At 49.2% G+C, this 20,466-nt stretch overlaps 1 protein-coding gene across 2 annotated transcripts in view; it reads right to left on the bottom strand.

Moving 5' to 3' along the window:
• Positions 1 to 1,781: 1,781 nt before the first annotated feature.
• The window catches only part of ESD (esterase D), a 57,642-nt gene continuing 38,957 nt past the window's right edge, over positions 1,782 to 20,466 (bottom strand). The window contains exons 7-8 of one of the 2 annotated variants that reach the window (XM_085869206.1): positions 6,483 to 6,650; positions 1,782 to 2,325 (exon numbers count right to left, since the gene is read on the bottom strand). In XM_085869206.1, coding sequence (XP_085725332.1) covers positions 2,245 to 2,325; positions 6,483 to 6,650 — 249 coding nt within the window. In that variant the 3' untranslated portion in view covers positions 1,782 to 2,244. Of the gene's footprint in view, positions 2,326 to 6,482; positions 6,651 to 18,953; positions 19,834 to 20,466 lie in introns of those variants that run through there. The other variant, XM_085869205.1, reaches the window with a different exon arrangement.

Raw genomic sequence — 20,466 nt, 5'->3', positions numbered from 1 at the left:
CTGGGATTACGGGTTTCCTGTGTCAAAACTAACATGCAGGCTTTCAATGACATCTTGGATGCTCCTATCCTGTCTGTATCTGTTTGTGGTGAGGATGTTGAGGTCACAGAGAGATTCACTTACCTTGGCAGTGATATTCATGTCTCTGCTGGCTGTGAGACAGAGGTCAATAGACGTCTGGGTCGGGCCTGGGGAGTCATGGATTCACTGGATCATGGGGTGTGGCGCTGCCGGTACCTGTGTGGGAAGACGAAAGTCTGAGTCTTCAGGTCCTTGGTGCTTCCAGTCTTGCTCTATGGATGCGAGACTTGGACTCTGACCAAGGATCTGAGACAGCGACTTAATTCCTTTGGTACCAGGTCTCTTCTGAGAATCCTTGGCTATCGCTGGTTGGACTTTGTGTCCAACGAGCGGTTTCTGAGAGACTCAGATGAGATTTGTTACCTGCATCGTCCGTGAGCGTCAGTTGCGGCTGTATGGACATGTGGCTCATTTTCCTGACGCTGATCCTACTCACCAGATTTTCTCAGCGAGGGAGTCTCGTGAGTGGAGGAGGCCAATGGGCCAACCATGTGCCTCGTGGTTGCAGCAGGTTGACCGGAATCTCAAGGAGATGGGGATGGGCCTTGCATCTATCTGCCTGGGGATGGCCAGACGGAGGCCCCTGGAGTACCGGTGGAAAGTGGATGCAGCGATGCGCTGCTCTGGTGCATGCTCCCATACCTGACCTGACCCTCAGGATACTACTGAGTAAACAAGCTGAAGGATACTTTTTCCCCCCACTGCTTAATTCCCTTTCTGTTGTCCCTCCATCAATCCCAACAACCACCTCATACACCGTCATTTCCATGGTGGAATTTTCATCCTCCATTTCTTTCATCCAAAAGTGCAGTTTATAGATTTGCCTCATTATCTTAATTGCAGAAAAATAAGGGGCCATTATTTTGTTAAGTCATCAGGTGCAAGGAAGAGCCTGGTGTTGGCGCAGTGGTTAGGGCAGCGGCTTGGGATCCAAAACGTCCTGAGTTCAAGCCCCGTTGGGCCACTGAATTAATAGACCAGGGGGTTGACTCAGCCTGTCATCCTTCTGAGGTCGGCGAAATGAGTACCAGTGTACTGGGCCGGTGTATACCCCCGGTTAAAATAGGTGTACCATATCCGTGTGTCATAAGAGGCGACCAGGGTTGCGTCAGGAAGGGCATCCGGCGTAAAACATGTGCCAAATCACTATGCGGATCATACGGATGATCCGCTGTGGCGACCCCTAAAGGAAGCAGCCAAAAGAAGAAGAAGATCAGGTGCAAGGAACCAGAAGAAGAAATATGTGAGGATTGAGGTCTCTGTGTGGAGTGGCCTCTTCCCAACCATGCTGACCATTATGCAAGCCTTTGGCCCCAAAAAAATGAATATCCCATTCACCAAGGGTGAGCTTCCATTCAAACAGACAAATGAAAGGTAATGTAAACCTGGACAATGTGATATCAACCGATGGTGCCTCTGCCCACATCAAGTCTTTCCTGACTCCAACTTTGACCGAAAACCTCAATATCTAATCTCGACATGTACTTGGTTTCGTTCAAATCCCTACCTCTTGACCCAAAAATCTAATCAGTTCATCTTTGCATCATAATATATACGGGGCTTGGACGAAATCCCATCACTGGTTCACAAGTTAGTGCAGAAATATAATTTTTACCTAATTGGACCTTTGACCTCTTGACCCCAAAAACAATCCCTCAGGTGACTTAATCAGCGGAGAAACAAAAAACAAGTTGAAGAGATTTGTTTGCTTTGTTTTATTTTACAAATTAATTGCAAGGTCTTGCTTTTAAAGAGAGCTGCATTATCAATATCCTCAACTCCAAAGCTATAAGGAACATTCACAGAGTAGACCATTTGGCTCATCATAAATGGTGGAGGATGGGAGGCTTAAATAATTTCTTATCTTTCCAGAATCAGACTGAAGTTACAGAATGCTTTTCTAAATATTGCAATTGGCAGAAACATCAATCACTCCAAGCTTCAACAATTACTGCCGTCAAAACGAAGCATCAAAACATGGACGATTTCGATTAAAAAAAAAATTAATTTCATGTTTGAAAACCGGGGTTGTTGCAGTCCGTATTGAAATGCTCGAGCTTACAGAATGTGGCTCCAGCCTCTGCCTCGTCTCGTCACCAACCGATGTTTTGAACCGTGTCCGGAAGGCAAAACCATTAAAGTTGGTGTAAAAGCTGTTCAAACTTAGGCGAGGAGGAACTTTGCGTGATGCTTGATGTGGTCTTCAATGAAGGAGGCAATAAAGAAATAACTGTGGTCATAGCCCTGAAATCAGGCAGAAAAGGGGATAAATGAGGATGGGAGCAATGCGAGGTGAAAGGTCATAACACAAATGTTGGTTTGAATGGAATTACACAACACGCCATCATTTTCAAATAGAGTTCAGGGTGTTTTCAAAAGGCTGTAATTGTAGGTATATTTATTTATAATAATAATTACCCAAATTGCGAGCCACTGACATGCATACACGTATCAATTATTGCGTCGCTTTCAACGATTCTCAACAGCTACATCCATTTTGGCACATTCGTTTCCGATTTCATTCTCTCCATCTTCAATTGTACGTGGTCTCATGGTATAAACCACCGATTTCACATGTACCCAAAGAAGAAAAATAAAAAGTCAAGTGGCGTAAAATGTGGACTGTGCGCAGGCCAATATGTCAGTCCACGCCGTCCTATCTGCTGCTCAAAATTGCAGGTCCACCGGCACTCGATAGAGCACACACCTCTGCCAGGCAGTTTACGTTTGGTCTCCCACTGACAGTGGGATACAAAAAATGATATACCTGTATCTCACACACAAATGGGTGGTGAATAATCCGTTTGTCTGTGAGCAGGATCTCAACGTTAGAGCAAGATTCAGACAAAACTTGGTGGATGAGTTGGGTCGGTGACAACAAGTTGATTAGATTTTACTTCAGGTCCAGATACAGATCTGGCTTCTCAGTGGGATACAAACTGTTCAGCCTGGGCCTGGTGAAGGTTGGCGCTCCACAGAGTGCCGCTCCAGTGCAGCAATGCCCCAGTTTACGTCGCCCCTTTTTTAATGTCGTTTCGCAAATAAATCACATTTTTAACACCACTTCTTGATATTTGTCGTCTCAACTCAAGCTTGCGTCATTTTAAAAGCCATACCTTTGATTCTCGAGTGTTTTGACAACTTAAAAGACTGATAAAGACGCCAGAATACATCACCAAAGTACCAAATCGGGAGATCGCAAAATCCCTGACGGCTACTGTACTTTGCTTCGCACAAGTACATTTTCTGTAGTGGAATGGCTCAGAGGCATTGTAAAAATGTTTCCTTCGAAGTGAAATTACATGCAATTCATCAAATGGATGCTGGTGAATACACCCTTTGATGTTGACTGGTTCTCAAGTTTGCCTACGTTCATTGAAGGCTGAAGACGTAACACAAATTTCGACCGCTTCAGGAAGAGGTTTATTTTTATTTTCATGTCTGGTAATTGCTTTTTTATTTAATTTATACATCTGTGTACTTCAATACAACTGTCATTCATAAAAAGAGGAGTAATGGTAATCGGGGGGGGGGGGGGACAGTGACCGGAGATGGTGTCTGAGGCATAGGTGCGGAGGAAGATTCAGGTGTGTGCAAATGCATGGAGGAGGGTAGAGGGAGTAATGGCAGACAGAAATATATCAAGAAAATTGAAAGGGAAGGTTCTGATGTTGTGTGCAAGTCCGACGAGGGTGGAACTGACACACAACAAGAGAGGTTGTAGGTTTGTGAGAACAACTGGGTCAGGAGGATTGCAGGAGTGAAGAAAGAGGGTGGCTATAAGGAGGATGGATGAACTGAGGGAAGAGATTGGTGTGCAGATTAGCTTAAAAGGGAGGTTTGTGAAGTGCCAGCTGAGACAGACTGGACACTTGGTGTGGATGGGTTGAGTGAGCAAGGTAAGAGGAAAAGAGGTAGACCGCCGTTGAGATGGGAGGATTGTGTGAGGAGCGATACGAGTAAGGTGCCCGGGTGGTTGAAGAGTGGAGAGAGTTGACTGAGGGAAGTGGAGGAGTATCGTGGTCAAGGCAGGGCAGATTGCTTGGTGCCATTGGACCTCATGCTTTATAAAGGGAAGCCGAGAATAATAATAATAATAATAATTTCATCGGTAAAAAGCAAAATATAAATCGGTGAAGTGACATTAGAAACACATCCCCGAAGTAAACTGGAGTCTTGTGGTATTAAGATTTGTAATAACCCTCACACGGGGTGGCATTATACATTATACATGGCTCCCCCAAGTTGAACTAAGATTTTTTATTTATTTATTTTCAACTACCCCAAGTACAACCAGCAGTTTTGAACTTGTTCCATCCAGCGGTTCAGGAGCACATAGAAGTCAATTATATTGTTGCGGTTTTGGAAAGACCCTGGGGAGTCGCATTCAACATGTAATAGAACCCTGGAGTTCAGATATTTCCAGAGCAATTGTTTAGTTCGGTTACCCAACCCCCTCATATCAGTGGAAGGGGAAATGTGTTGCGTTAGTATGGCAGGTCCGAATCCCTCCCTTTGTAATTCCTCCCTTTCTAAATTCCCTCTTCCCACCCCTCTTAACCCCTCTCCTTCCCCATGCCTTCCTCCAGCACAACCGTGCACACAAAGCAACATGCATTACAAAAACACACATCATACATTACATGATAAATTAAAGCCATGCAAGCCCGAGCACAATCAATGAGGGAAAGACTACATGACCAGGCCCTGGGTGGCTGAGCGGAAGATACATGGCCGTCCCTCCGAACAGCTATGCAGACACCATGTGTGGGAAGGACTGGCCGCAATTGCAAGAGAAGGACTGGGTGTGCTCCAATGAGGCAGCCACACGCAAAGGTCAAAGAGCGCTGCTGGGGTGACCTTCATGCCGGAAGCCACGCCTCACCCAAGAGCCATAAAAGCCCAAGTATTTCAGGCATCGGGGCTGCTATGCGTCTGGGCAACGACGACAAGCTGCACTGCGAGAACGAGCCTCGACGAAGGACAAACATCTAAGAGGACAAACCTCTGTATGGACGAGCAGACTGGTGCCATGAGGCAGAGGGTGGACAGACAGCGGAGGTTACCTGGAGACTGTGGCCAGAAACTGATTCACACTATCTTTATCGCCTATCGCTACTTCTAATTCCTTCACTTGGAATGCATAAAGAGCTCTCAACAATTGCCCCTTGACCCATCAGGATGGGGATTACTGATTTGCACCTCAGTTTCCTCTCATGCATACATTACATACTCCTTTGACCCGCATCTCTCCCGACATGATGCACCGCATTGTCTTCTAGTGGGGCAACTTAGCTAAATATAGCATAACAATTATGCATTTTGTGAGGAAAGCACCAAATTTGGCACATTAGTAGCCTATCATATTATGAACAGATTTGTATATTAGGCCATCTCAATTTTTGATGGCAGTGGAAAATGGCTGCCACAGCCATCAGCGGCTGAATTTGAGATGGCCCAATATCCAAATCTGTTCATAAGATGATAGGCTACTAATGTGCCAAATTTGGTGCTTTCCTCACAAAATGCACAATTGTTATGCTAAGTTGCCCCACAATTCCTCCTCCTTTCCCTCCCCTTCAGGTTGGCACCCACATGGGCCAGCCTGCTCATGTGAGGGTGAGAAAGGGTTCAACACCAAGCCCCGACTTCTTCCCTTCTGTCCACACTTGCTTTCACAGAATGTATGAGGTACGTCTCTGTTTTAGTGACAAGGCCAAATGCATAAGGTGTTCTTTTACATGCTAGTGGTTAATACTGTTCTTTGTGGCATTGCATTCTGCTTGTAAATGCACGCAGTTGCGAATGATTTTTAAACATCCAAAACATGCTCAATCGTCCGTTTCCTCCATTGGTTAGACACAGTACAGTAGATGGGGGGGGGGGGGTTATCTACGGTTATGGACTAGCTAGCGCTTCCCTTGATGGTAAATTGCTCAGCCATCCGTATCCTTGAGTGAGCAGAAGCGTGGAAGGCACGGGCTTTATCAGGAGTAACTAAATCACCGGGAAGGTGATGAAAGATCTGGGCATTGGGACCCTACAAGATTTAGCCACTTCAGACGGTGCCTGTGGTTGAGGTCACGGAGTTATCCGTGGTGCGTCGGCCTCAGGATCAAAGATCAGGATGCAGGTCAAAATAGCCCCTCCGGACCCGGCCGGCCTGAACCCATAACAATATATACAGTACGAAGTAGTACGATACCATCAAATCGTTTGAAAATGCCATTATCTTTCTTTAGTAAAATTACTTACAAATTTGTGGTGAATTCATTCCAATCTTGGGGCTTTTTAAGCAAAGTCAATGAAGAAGTAAAGCAAAGCGGCAAAAGATGTGACCGAAGTATGTGGGCCAAGCGAGATTGAAAAAGTAAAGAGATTGTGTCGACTTCGAGCCATACCTCCTGCATTCGCAGAACCACAGGGAGCTGCTTCTTGCTGCAGGCATTAGTGAAGTTCTCAGGTAGTAGTTGGCCAGCTGTTAGGAAGGAATCTGCACTTCCCTGATCCACGAGTATGTCGAAAGGAGGTCCTTCGTATGACAGCACGAGGCATGTGGCGTCGTACAGCTGCACAATATTCATTGTGAGTCAATTATAGTATTATCAAGCTCAAACAATGTATTATGAACGGCAGTGTCATCAGCCATGATAATATTCACAAAAAAAAAAAAAACCTCTTACTTGGGATCGAAACATCCGAGATGCGTTAAAATAGTTGACAATCTTTAATGATAGCCACATGCAACAATACTGTTGCGGATTCGCGCCCGCCGGCGTGCTGACGGCCACGTAACTCGAATCGCGGCACGTCGCCCACCGGACGGACAATCCAGTCGTGACCCTCTCGGACTAACGCCGGGAACCAGTTACGGGTGGACCTTTCGGTCTCACCGCGATCGAGCCAATCAGCCCCCGCGTGGGATAGGGTTGCTCGCCAAATTCGACCTACCTAAGTACCCACGCGGAGGGTAGACCGGGCGATCGCACCTCGCCGCAGGTCGACTTCGGACACGGGCCACTTAAGCGACCCGTTCCGTACTATCAGAATAACCGAGCGGTGTTATCGTCGACCTCGACGGTTCGATTAATTACACTGAACAACAAATTTCAAAAATTTTTTTTTACTGGAGATGTGTAAAGTGATTAAGACTAATTTGGGTACGCTGATTTCAAAAATCATAACCGTTTTGCTGTATCACGTCAGGATTTTCAGGAACAGAAATATTCCCATTGCCTAGAAGTCAGGATTTCAATGAAATTTACATATGTCTTTAACATGTCTATTTCGTACAATTGTTGTTAACTTGTGTTATATTTCTTTCTTTCAGATAAAGATGAGTAGGCGTTCCTGTACCAATCATCCTGACAACTTCTGTTATGTCTGTGGTCGGTATACCAAAAAAAGATCAACAGCGAAGTATATCTACAGCAGTGAAAATGAAGGCCGCCTACTTTCACTACTTCGGGTGTAAGGTGGGGGACCAAGAACAGAGCTGGGCACCACACATCTGCTGCACAAGCTGTCACACAACCTTGACTCAGTGGTTGGTGGGCAAGCGCGCGAGCATGCCATTTGCGGTGCCCATGATATGGCGTGAGCCGCAGAATCATCATGATGATTGTTATTTCTGCTGCACAAGCATCGCCAGCTTCAACAAGAAGAATAAAGGTCACATCAAGTATGCTGACTGCGTCTCTGCTCGTAAACCTGTGCCTCATGATGACGAGAACCCCGTTCCAACCCCTCCAGCTGATCAGAACATAGCTGTAAGCAGTGGTGAAGAGGATGGTGATGATGAACGTTTTGAACCCGACACTCAAGAATCACACCTTCTGAACCAGGGAGACTTAAATGATCTTGTAAGAGATCTCTCGCTGTCAAAGGCGAAGGCAGAGCTGCTTGGATCAAGGCTGCAGGAGTGGAATCTACTTGAACCTAACACCAAGATATCCTTGTTCAGAGCACGTCACAGAGACATGGCTGAGTTCTTTGAGATGGAAGACACGATGACATTCTGCAGTGACATCAACGGTCTGTTGAAAGAACTTGGGTGTGATCACGATCCTGCAGACTGGCGCCTCTTCATCGACTCGGGGGAGCACAATTTGAAGGCTGTTTTGCTCCACAATGGCAACGAGAAACCATCAGTCCCACTGGTTCACGCTGCTCGGCATGACTGAGACCTATGAGACTATGCGGCAGCTGCTTGATTCCATCAAGTACAATGACTTCAACTGGCACATCTGCGGAGACTTGAAAGTGGTGGCGCTGTTGTTAGGGCTGCAGTCAGGCTACACGAAATACATGTGCTTCCTTTGTCTCTGGGATAGCAGAGACGAGAAGAATCACTGGACGAAGAAAGATTGGGAAGAGCGAAAAGAGCATGTACCTGGTCGACACAACGTGAAGTATGTCGCCCTTGTCGACCCAGCCAAGGTTTTCCTTCCACCACTCCACATAAAGCTCGGCTTGATGAAAAGTTTTGTACGGGCAATGGATCTGAATGGGCGTGGGTTTTTATAGGCTCTTTTGATCCTCAAACCTCAAGGAAAAGTTTGGCAACACCTTGTCGGAGGCCAAGATCAAGGCTGGTGTCTTTGTTGGACCGCAAATCCGACAGATTATGAAGGACGAAACTTTTCCGACAACTCTAAACCCCAAAGAGCTGGCAGCGTGGAGGAGCTTCAAAGCTGTGACGGACAACTTCTTGGGGAACGAGCGCGCGGACAACTATGAAGAAATAGTGCAGCAGCTGCTGGAGTCCTTCAGGAAACTTGGCTCCAGGATGTCCCTGAAAATCCATTTCCTACACCAGCACCTGAACTTCTTCCCTGACAACTTGGGAGCAGTCTCGGACGAGCACGGCGAGCGATTCCACCAAGAGATTTCACTCATGGAGACGCGTTACCAAGGGCGGCACAACCCGAACATGATGGGCGATTTCTGCTGGTTCCTGCATTGTGAAACTGACACAGAGCAGCACAAACGCAAAGCCAAATGCCTAAAGCATTTTTAATTACATTCTAGTGGAGTTTTTCTGTAATTTCTATAATTTTGAAGCATTCATGATGAAATAAATGAATAAATGAATTTTTGTAAATTTCATTGAAATCCTGACTTCTTGGCAATGGGAATATTTCTGTTACTGAAAATCCTGACGTGATACAGCAAAACGGTTATGATTTTTGAAATCAGCGTACCCAAATTAGTCTAAATCACTTTACACATCTCCAGTAAAAAATTTTTGTTGTTCAGTGTTATCGGGCGTATTCAGCCCACTACCAACCCTTTACGTGAAGCAAGATGAGGATTCAATGGGAGAAATGACGAAGCGAAGCGGGAAACGGTTCAACACAAAGCACATTTATTCGCGGCACACGGGAAGCACACATTCAATTCCACCAAATGCACAGAGAAAAGAAAAACACAATTCCATTTACACAAAAAGCAAATATAAAAGCGAAAACACAATGCAGAGCTAATACCGACTACCGAGCACACGGCAACACTTATACAATTCTACTTCACAGACGGCGCCGACAACACATACCCAAAACCAAGGAAAAGAATACCCTCAAGGATGAGGCGGGCCTGAGGCCGAGACCGGGTCGGCCTACCCGTCTAGTGATGAGACGCGGAGCGGCGATGGCGCCTCAACTCCGCGGGCCTCGCGGACAGTGTCTGGTAGGGGGTGGGAAAGGGGCCCCCTTGGTCGCACTATCTCAGCGCGGGGGGAAACAGGAGGGGGTTGCTGATGCTCGGGGTATAGAGGATTTTTATTATCCCGCGACGAGCGTCTCCACCTCGGCCAGGTCGCGCTGTCGGCCTCCCTCGGGTGTAGCTCCCTGCACGACGCGAGCACCCCCTCGTCTGCCCTCGCCGCCTTTCCACAGCTCCGTCCCCTCCGTTCCGACTCCAACGCACACGACGACCAGCTCCACCGCCCGCAAAGTCTTGACTCTCTGTTTCCGACTCTCCTACTCTCCTACTCTCCGCCTCTGGACTCTGGACTCTCTTCGTCTGACGAACACGGTCCTTTTATCCGCCCCGTAACTTCGCCCTCTCATCTTTGACCCCCTCCCTTCGACCTTTCACCTCGCTCCCCATTGGCCCGAGAAAAAGTGGGCGTGAAGGCTTTTTGATCCATAAATTTGCATATATCGATCGCCCTGGGGCGGGGCCACCCGCCCCTCGCTCACCGATTGGACGGCAAAAAGTGGGCGTGTGTCGTTTTTGATCCGTTTTTGAAGCACAAAATCCGTGATTTTGTACACGCTGTTCGGCGCGCGCCCTGCACGAGTCCAACACCGGTACCCACAGGCGGCGCAAGAACGGTGGCGATGCGACGGCTGCGAGGTGTGACGTGAAGGTCGTGGCGGTTGTGGTGAAGCGGCGTTGTGGTTGGTGGTTGATGTTGTGGTTGTGGTGGTAACCATGGCGGTTGGTCCAAAATAAAGATAGCAAAAGAAAAACGGCTATCCTGAAGAGTCGCAGCACGCATATATGACATGTATTCCCACTAGACAACGGGTTTGGGCCTAACTACACATGCACTTACCGAGATACCTCAACTAAGGGACCTGAATGGTGGTTTGCGAATTTGGTAACCACAACACTACCCCCTCCCCTTTTTACAGACTCGTCCCGAGTCGTCAAATTTTCGTGTGCCATCATGTGTAGTTTTCCCCTAGTACATTTTACCTACGGATCCCTGAGTGCGACATTCATGGTATTCGTGTCCCCAAAATAAATAACCTGAGGGCTGCGTAACTATCTAAACAAACTCACTCACACGGACGACTTAAATAAAATTGCCGGCGCTAAGACAAACATGCCGGGGGCGCACTCATATGTACAGTACATCTTAACCTTAACTTACAAATTTTACACTAAACCATGGCCCAGGATCATTGAACTCTGCAAAAAGAAAGCAGTTAGCAGGGAGCCAGGCTGCCCACATGCAGTCTCTGGCTCAAAACAATGCAGGTGACAGGGAACGTGGCTGGCTGCTCACACGCAGTCCAAGGCCTTCCCTTTTGAACTGAACGCAGTGAACCACAACGGTGCATGGGCTGCACAAACGCAGTCTCCGTGCCAGCTCAAGTGGCACACGCAATGAGCACAACGAATGGATGGATGAACGGATGCACTGAACGCAAACACGGTGCACGGGCCGCCACTGCAGGCCCGTGTTGTAGCTGCCAACAGGACAGTTCTTGCAGCTTGTAAACTGTTGCCTTGCGGATCCCGGCGCACATGGAAATGAACAGGGGGGGGCAAAGCAAAAATTGAACGGGGCTGGTGAACAGGGGCAGTGGGCATGGCATGGCAAAGGTAGCAGGCAAACACAGCCCGCAGAAGAAGGTCGCTGCAGGCAAACACAGCCGGCAGATGAACTGGCCGGCACAGGCCTTGAAGAAAAACAGCCAGCCGGCAGATGAAGTGGGCCGGCACAGGCCTTGCAGCACAACAACAGCTGCCGATGAAGTTGGCCGGCCTCTGCCTTGAAGCAAAACACGGCCAGCCGATGAAGTGGCCGGCACAGGCCTTGCAGTAACACAGCCAGCAGATGAAGCTGGCCAGCTTTTGCCGTCAGTGGAGTGCGGTGGTGCTGGCCACTTGGAAGGCGGGCTCGGACCTACCTACCTGTCTCCCTCCCAACCTATCGCCTTTGCCTGTCACAGTACATACCCACTCCCTTAATTTGTCAAACCCCAATTTAGCCCCAACTTATTTTTTTGTTGTTTTTATTTTTACTCCCCCACTATAAATCGTCCTCTAACCCCCTTTATCGTCTTTGTTCGGCTAACCTATCCTGTCACCTAGCCTACTCCCAACCCCTACGTTCCCTTCCCGGAGAGGAATAAGGGAGAGCTAACGTCCTGTGTCGAGGCCCAACGAAGCCTCAGAATGGCCTCCCCAGAGTTCGGCGATCTAACCCAAAGTGGGTCCAGCGGCCCACAACGAGAGCGAGGGGATGGATGGTGCGGAGGGGTACATCTCCTAATCTACCCTAACCATTTAACTGTTAAACTACCCCGGGGCTTTCAACAAGCGCCTCTCGCTTAAACTATTGGTTCTAACAACCCAGATTCCCGTCGCCTGTGTTGGTGTCCTCACAATTTCGGGCCTCACCCCCCAATTTTCTCTCCGTGCCCTCACACGGTCTCCTGGCTGGGACACGTGGCTCCCTTTGGCAGGCACGACCCTCTGCCGAATCTCCCGCTATGGCACCCCCGGGCACTACACTGCCTCCGAGCCTACCAGCTCCCTAACACCGGGGAGTGCCCCCCATGGCACCTCCCTGAAACGCACACGTGGCAGGCCGGCCTCCCGGGTCCCTTTCCGAGGGTCACCCGTGCCCACAACACTGCCCACGCGGCTAATGGCGCCCCGGGCCCCCGCACCAAGCAGGCGCACCCGTGCCCACTACTCTATCCCGGCCCCCCATGGGCCCATGGCCTACCGCGGCCGACTAGCCTGGTGCCCGGGGTACCCACTCAGCGATACTCACCTTTCGCAGCCACGCTCCCAAGCCCGTCAACAGGGCTCCTGCACCCCTCCAAATGGGTCTCGAGCCTACTTTCCCACCAACAACAAAACGACCTCCATTTTTCAATTTGACTAACCCCCTAACTCACTTTATACTGACCCCGGGGTCCCTTGGGCGGGAGTCACTCCTCCCCCCAATCACTCATCGCACCATGCATTCCCCATTCGCTCCATACACACAGACCCGCTGGCCTCACTCACTCAACAAGTACTCACCTCACAACTCACCAACTCTTCAACACACACACCGCTGAACTCTGCCATCCTTCTAACTACCTCCCCTAACTAACTCGTGCTCCCACGTCGTCCCTTATACTACAGCACGTTCCTTTTAACACTATGTAGCTAAGCTACGTCCCCTCTACACATCCAAAGTCTGTCACTGTCTCCAAATAAATCATTTTATTTCCCAACCTAAATCTGGCTACAATCCCTCTAACTAATCCATTCCACGGACTCCATGAGGACTTACCCCTGCCCCATGGAGTCGGTCTAACTAAGCTAACCCTTCCCCCTAACTAGTTTCCATCCTGTGCCCCGGGTCAAGGGGGTCTTCCACCCCTTGCCCAGGAATCCTTTGCACCCGAAAGTGAGGCTTGCTTTTTTTTTTTTTTTTCATGCGCAGCACGTGCGCGGCCACTCAGAGCTCGCGCACTTTACACCTGCCCGTGACGTCATGCAGCTGCACGTGTTCCTCGTCCCTCCTTGGACGGTACCATCCGGCAGAGATACCCCTCCTGCCGGATTCCAACCACACGTGCAGCCATGACGTCACCGTGCGCATAAAAAAAAAACACAAGCCCCACGTCTCGAGGGGTTCCCCACGCTAACACATGTGCTTTGCCCGTTGGAGCTTAACACACACGATCGCGTGGAGAACCCGTCCGGTCCAAATCCATTTACCTGCCTAAACTTTGTCCGTCCGCGGGATCGGCAAATCCACCGCGTGCGTTTCCGGACCGGGACTTCACTCTCGCAAGCGAGCACGTGGTGGTCTCGTGCGTTGCACAGCACGGACCGCGTGCTCACTGCTGGGTGAACCCGGCACGGTCCTCGAAACAGCTACAGCCGCTACTCGGCTTTCTCTCCTCTGTCGCCGTCTCCGTGTCCATTCCACACACGCATACCTGCGTGTCACGACGCACACAGTCAACTCCATCACATTCACACCGGGAGACGCGGCTGCGTGCTCCCGCATGCCAACCGACATCTCCCTCACATACCGCTCTCTCACACACACGGTCTCCCTGGCACACAGCGACCTTGCACACGGCCGTTCACTCACGCATGCGGGGGCACTCACCCGCGGTGCCTCATCCACACACCGTGCCTCATCCACACACGCGGGGGCACTCACCCGCGGTACCTCACTCATACACACGGCGACACTCACACACGCGGTCTCTTCCACACACGGTGCCTCACCCACACACGCGGGGGCACTAACCCGCGGTGCCTCACTCACACTCCGTGCCTCACTCACACACGGCGTGCTGGGAAGCACGTACTCCGACACCATCGCCACCACACCACTCACACACGGGGTCGCTTCCACACACGGGGACGCACTCACACCTTGCACCACACACACAGGGACAACCACACTGGGGATTCGTGTCCCCACAAGGGTCTCCGGGGCCTCTATACCCCCCAAACTCTCCGTGCACCCGTCCACAGCACCCGTCCCCTCAACCTCGCAAAGCACGACCGAACTCACCTTGTCGTGACTCGCCTCAAGGGGGCATCCTCCCTCCCCTCGTTCCTGGAGGAGGCCATCCAGGTGCTCGCACTGGGTCTCTACCCAGTCCGCCAGCTCACCCCCATTATCCTCCACTACCTCCGTGTGTGCGTCACTTACCCCGTCCTCACCATGCAGTCTCTCCTCTATTTTTTCTATCTCCCGTGTCTCTGCCAACTCTTCACCCTTTACCTCCCTTGTCTCAACTATTATTTCCTTTGTCACGGCCTTCATGCCCGCCTGCAGGCATCGGCCCATGTTCTGCGTCTCACCCCGTAGCTTTTTCATTTCTTCCTTCATGTGCTGTGTATTCGCATCCATCATCGTTTTCACTTCATTTGTATTTGTATCCATCTTTTCGTTCATGCCTTTCATTTCGTTTTTCATTTCATTTGTGTTTGTATCCATCTTTTCATCCATTTTTTGTGTATTCGCATCCATTTTTTGTGCATTCGCATCCATCTTTTCGTTCATTGCCGCCAGCATGGCGCATAGCTGGGCCATGTCGGATGCACTCAACTGAGCCGTTTCGGCAAGGGTTGGGGAGGGGTTTTGGTGGAGAGGGGGGGGGAAGGTGTCATACACCGCGGCCGCTGCCGCACCCATTTCGGGCTCTGGGTTCAGTTGGGCGAGTCCGTGTTCCTGCACAATCAACATTTCCTGCACGGGGATTCCATCCTGGACCATGGATCCTACACATTCTACATCCATTTCTAATACCCCCGGCTCCCGCTCGCCTTGAGACGCCATCTTGCTTCTCGTGAAGGGTTAATTTCGCTCGCTCGTAATTTGGAGGGAATCGGGGGTCGCTTCTCTCACCCCTGGACCGATTCCCGTGAATTTAGCTGGAGACAGGAGAGCCCGTTTTCCTGTTCTCCGTTACCAGTGCCGTGAGGAGGGCGATGAATTTGTATCGCACGACCTGACACCAGTGTTGCGGATTCGCGCCCGCCGGCGTGCTGACGGCCACGTAACTCGAATCGCGGCACGTCGCCCACCGGACGGACAATCCAGTCGTGACCCTCTCGGACTAACGCCGGGAACCAGTCACGGGTGGACCTTTCGGTCTCACCGCGATCGAGCCAATCAGCCCCCGCGTGGGATAGGGTTGCTCGCCAAATTCGACCTACCTAAGTACCCACGCGGAGGGTAGACCGGGCGATCGCACCTCGCCGCAGGTCGACTTCGGACACGGGCCACTTAAGCGACCCGTTCCGTACTATCAGAATAACCGAGCGGTGTTATCGTCGACCTCGACGGTTCGATTAATTATCGGGCGTATTCAGCCCACTACCAACCCTTTACGTGAAGCAAGATGAGGATTCAATGGGAGAAATGACGAAGCGAAGCGGGAAACGGTTCAACACAAAGCACATTTATTCGCGGCACATGGGAAGCACACATTCAATTCCACCAAATGCACACAGAAAAGAAAAACACAATTCCATTTACACAAAAAGCAAATATAAAAGCGAAAACACAATGCAGAGCTAATACCGACTACCGAGCACACGGCAACACTTATACAATTCTACTTCACAGACGGCGCCGACAACACATACCCAAAACCAAGGAAAAGAATACCCTCAAGGATGAGGCGGGCCTGAGGCCGAGACCGGGTCGGCCTACCCGTCTGGTGATGAGACGCGGAGCGGCGATGGCGCCTCAACTCCGCGGGCCTCGCGGACAGTGTCTGGTAGGGGGTGGGAAAGGGGCCCCCTTGGTCGCACTATCTCAGCGCGGGGGGAAACAGGAGGGGGTTGCTGATGCTCGGGGTATAGAGGATTTTTATTATCCCGCGACGAGCGTCTCCACCTCGGCCAGGTCGCGCTGTCGGCCTCCCTCGGGTGTAGCTCCCTGCACGACGCGAGCACCCCCTCGTCTGCCCTCGCCGCCTTTCCACAGCTCCGTCCCCTCCGTTCCGACTCCAACGCACACGACGACCAGCTCCACCGCCCGCAAAGTCTTGACTCTCTGTTTCCGACTCTCCTACTCTCCTACTCTCCGCCTCTGGACTCTGGACTCTCTTCGTCTGACGAACACGGTCCTTTTATCCGCCCCGTAACTTCGCCCTCTCATCTTTGACCCCCTCCCTTCGACCTTTCACCTCGCTCCCCATTGGCCCGAGAAAAAGTGGGCGTGAAGGCTTTTTGATCCATAAATTTGCATATATCGATCGCCCTGGGGGCGGGGCCAATTCGCCCCTCGCTCACCGATTGGACGGCAAAAAGTGGGCGTGTGTCGTTTTTGATCCGTTTTTGAAGCACAAAATCCGTGATTTTGTACACGCTGTTCGGCGCGCGCCCTGCACGAGTCCAACACCGGTACCCACAGGCGGCGCAAGAACGGTGGTGATGCGACGGCTGCGAGGTGTGACGTGAAGGTCGTGGCGGTTGTGGTGAAGCGGCGTTGTGGTTGGTGGTTGATGTTGTGGTTGTGGTGGTAACCATGGCGGTTGGTCCAAAATAAAGATAGCAAAAGAAAAACGGCTATCCTGAAGAGTCGCAGCACGCATATATGACATGTATTCCCACTAGACAACGGGTTTGGGCCTAACTACACATGCACTTACCGAGATACCTCACCTAAGGGACCTGAATGGTGGTTTGCGAATTTGGTAACCACAACAATACGAAAGAGGATGGATCTTCAAAGGTTAAGTGAGTAATGCATTTGCAGTCATCAACTACAAAACTGCTTTTTCAGCATTACAACGTCAAACACTGTAAAATGAAACAAGACATCTATAAAAATTCCGCACAAAATAAAACGGACGGTTAAATTGAGAAAAAGGGAAGGGTGTGTGATCGATCCAACCCAAGATATTCTAGTTTTTGTATTTTCAATTAATTATCTGAAATTTGTTGAATTTGTTTTCCCCTTGGAAGTTGTGGGTTACGATGTGTAATTAAAGGTGTAAAAAGTCTGATTTAATGCAATTTAATTCCAGGCTACAAGGCAACAAAAGGTGAAAATTTTGAAAGGGGGTGTAGAGACTTTATATAGGCACTGTACATATGTATGCAGTAGGCTCTGTCGATATACCGTTATATTCCAGTATAATCAATGGTATAAAAATACATACATGTATTAATAAACTTTTTTTTAAAATGCAGGTTCCAAAAATATGCAAAGGTCCAATGGTCCATTACATTTTCACATATGACGTACACAACACTAAAACACAATTTTTCAAAGGATTCCCACATGGGGCCTTTTTCTCCCCCCCCCCACCCCCCCTCCCCATCATGATGAGAACAGTAATTTTACTTCCAATTTCTATTTGTATTAAAAATTATTTTGTTTCAAAGCGAGATCAGTATTGGTAATCGACAGGTTGAAATCCATCACCATCGCCATCGCCGTTCCTGCATGACTATCCTGGAACGCTGTACCATTATCGCTTCCATTCCAGTCTCGCTATCACAGATCACTGACTCTGCACAGGATTTCTACAGCACACCCGATTCATATAAAACTAGAAGGGCACTCTGTAGGGCGCATACCTCCGCCGTGCAATGCCTGATCCACGAGAACATAATCGGACCCAATACATTTTTTTTAAATATCGTGCTATTTATCGTTTTTGGCCCAATCTCTCAATGGTGAAGAATCACATAAAATTATCAGATCTTCACAAAAATTGAAACAATTCTTCCTTGTGACACACCCAACGTGTCCACCAGGTTTCATCTGAATCTGTTCACAACTTTTTGAGATATCGTGCCGTATATCGGTTTAGCCCTTTCTCTCAATGGTGAAGAATCACTTTTTTAAAATTCTAGTAGTCGGATCCGGATCTTCACCAAAATCTATCAGTTTGTCCTTGTCACACACCCAACCTGTCTCCAACTTTGAGATATCCAGCACACAGCCAAACAAACAAAAAAAAAAAAAAAAAAAAAAGAGACAGAAAGAAAAGGGTGAAAGCATAACCTCCTTCACCTTCGGTGGTGGAGGTAATAATAACTAATTGGCAATTGGTTTAAAAACAACCACAAGGGCAAAGAAAAACGCAATTGTTTGTACAGGTGCTCGGATGCTGAGGGTTAAAAGTGAAAACATACTGTACTTACTCTTCCTGTTAAGTCTTGACATCATAGATTTCACTGTTACTGATCCATGTTCAGCTTAGACGCCGAGTGTGTCAAAGCTTTTAAAATAATGTAGGGTATTTAAGGATTGTAAACACCTTTCTTCGATTTGTTGGCGATATACCCTTTTTTTTGTTTGTTTGTTTTTCATATCACCAGTATATTTAGAATTTCAATACTGATATATCAAGATGAAAATTATCTGTTATGCTTACTCATTATAAAAAATATATCGAACTGTGCGTCCCCATTGTCTCAGGCCACGCATTTGCATTAAATTTTTTCATTTATTTTTACTTTCATACAAGTGGTAAACCCAAGGATGAGTTATTTCATTAGTCTGTAGATAAGACCTGTGCCCCTTGTCAAATGGTGTGTGTGGGGGGGGGGGGGGATGGGACATGTGCTGAGGTTGGTTTGTGTATCCCCAGTGTGAAGTCTGTCCCCATCCCATCCCCCCCCCCCACCGGCAATCCTTTCAATACCCCCATCAGTCTGTTCCAAACCCTCTGCTATTTTAAATCCACCATCACACAATTTAACAACCCCTCTTTCATCCCATCAGTCCTTCTATCAACCCCACAGGTTTATGCATCTGTATTTCCCACATTGTTCCTTCCCTGCAACATGTACATTTTGTGCACGTAGGGAGGGGCTGGGGGCACGTTCCGAGACTTTCACGCGTGAGGGGCGGGGTGAGGGCTGCGTTAAAGGCTCCCTCAGGGACGGTAGGATTTTCCACAACCGGCATCGTGGACCTGCCACCATCGGATGTTCACCAATGGGGGAGAGGCTCACACGAGACAGGACTCAAAGCCATGTCTGGTGAGCACGGAAGAGCCCAGAGTGTAGATGGGACAGAGTCGCCGAAAAGCTTGGCCTGAGAGCCCAGAGTGTGGATGGGACTGTCGTCACCTACAAGCTTTCCAGTGAGCAATATAAAAAGCCGAGACCCTGGCTGGTTTTGTGTGGAGAGTCTGACGTGGACCTTAAACAGCTTTCGGTGACGGAATGCTCCAGAGACAGCGTTCAAGGTGGAGCTGGTTGTCCCATGTACTTTGCTCTGAAGGAAATAGAGTTGCTTGCAGCTGGTGTACCAGAAATGCCAGAGAGGATTTGCCTACTTGTGCTGTATGCCTCAGAAATGCAGCCGCACATCCCATCACACTGCATTGCCACTCCACCACCAATCTTCGCCATCCTTGCTCCTTCCCCTCCCCCTTGTATATTTGGACCGGTATAGCCCCGTTGGAGTGTGTGAAGTGAGGGAGAGTCGACCCCATGCTCAGTTTTCTTTCTCGTCAGTTCTTCTTGTCTCTTCTTCCAGGATTGAATGATGGCCATACGTCTTTCGTCCAAGTAAATCTGTGTAAGGGGAAAACGTGTTAGGGTTAAGTCTGCTTTTCTGTGACTTTTGCCTTTAAATACTCACATCAATTGCTGGATTTGTGACTAAAGAGCTGTAAATAATGTGCTTTTCACCATTGTGTGTGTGTGTGTGTGTGTGTGTGTGTGTGTGTGTGTGTGTGTGTGTGTGTGTGTGTGTGTGTGTGTGTGTGTGTGTGTGTGTGTGTGTGTGCGCGCGCGCGCATAAATAGTTGGTTGTTCTTTCAAATCTCTCGGTTGTGCTTTCCTTCATTGGTACAACACATGTACCAGATGGGAAGTTGTACCCCATGCAATTTTCTCTCGTTAGCCAGTGGACAACCACTGTATCGCTCGGCAGTAATCCGAGTTTCGTGCCCTCAGCACACACTCGGTTAATTTAGTCAGCTACCAGGTAAACAGAGTTGGACGGATAACCCTGTTAGAGTTGACGAAGTTAATTTACGTTTTTGGTTGCTTAGAAACCCGCAATACCGGAGTTTTCTCTGGCACGTCAGCCTCCTGGACCAGGCTTTCGGAAGGAACCTGAGGGCTTCCCCTCGTGGCAAACCTTGAGTCCGTAACAATATCTAATAAAATCAAACAAACAAGGAATAGTATATAATGGGAGAA

This window comes from Eptatretus burgeri, chromosome 2, assembly GCF_056783735.1.
Source record: "Eptatretus burgeri isolate ZD-2024b chromosome 2, Ebu_testis_v1, whole genome shotgun sequence".
In the NCBI taxonomy this organism is placed as follows: domain Eukaryota; kingdom Metazoa; phylum Chordata; class Myxini; order Myxiniformes; family Myxinidae; genus Eptatretus; species Eptatretus burgeri.
Note: the sequence above shows the minus strand (reverse complement) of the source record. Positions and strands in the feature narration are given on the sequence as shown.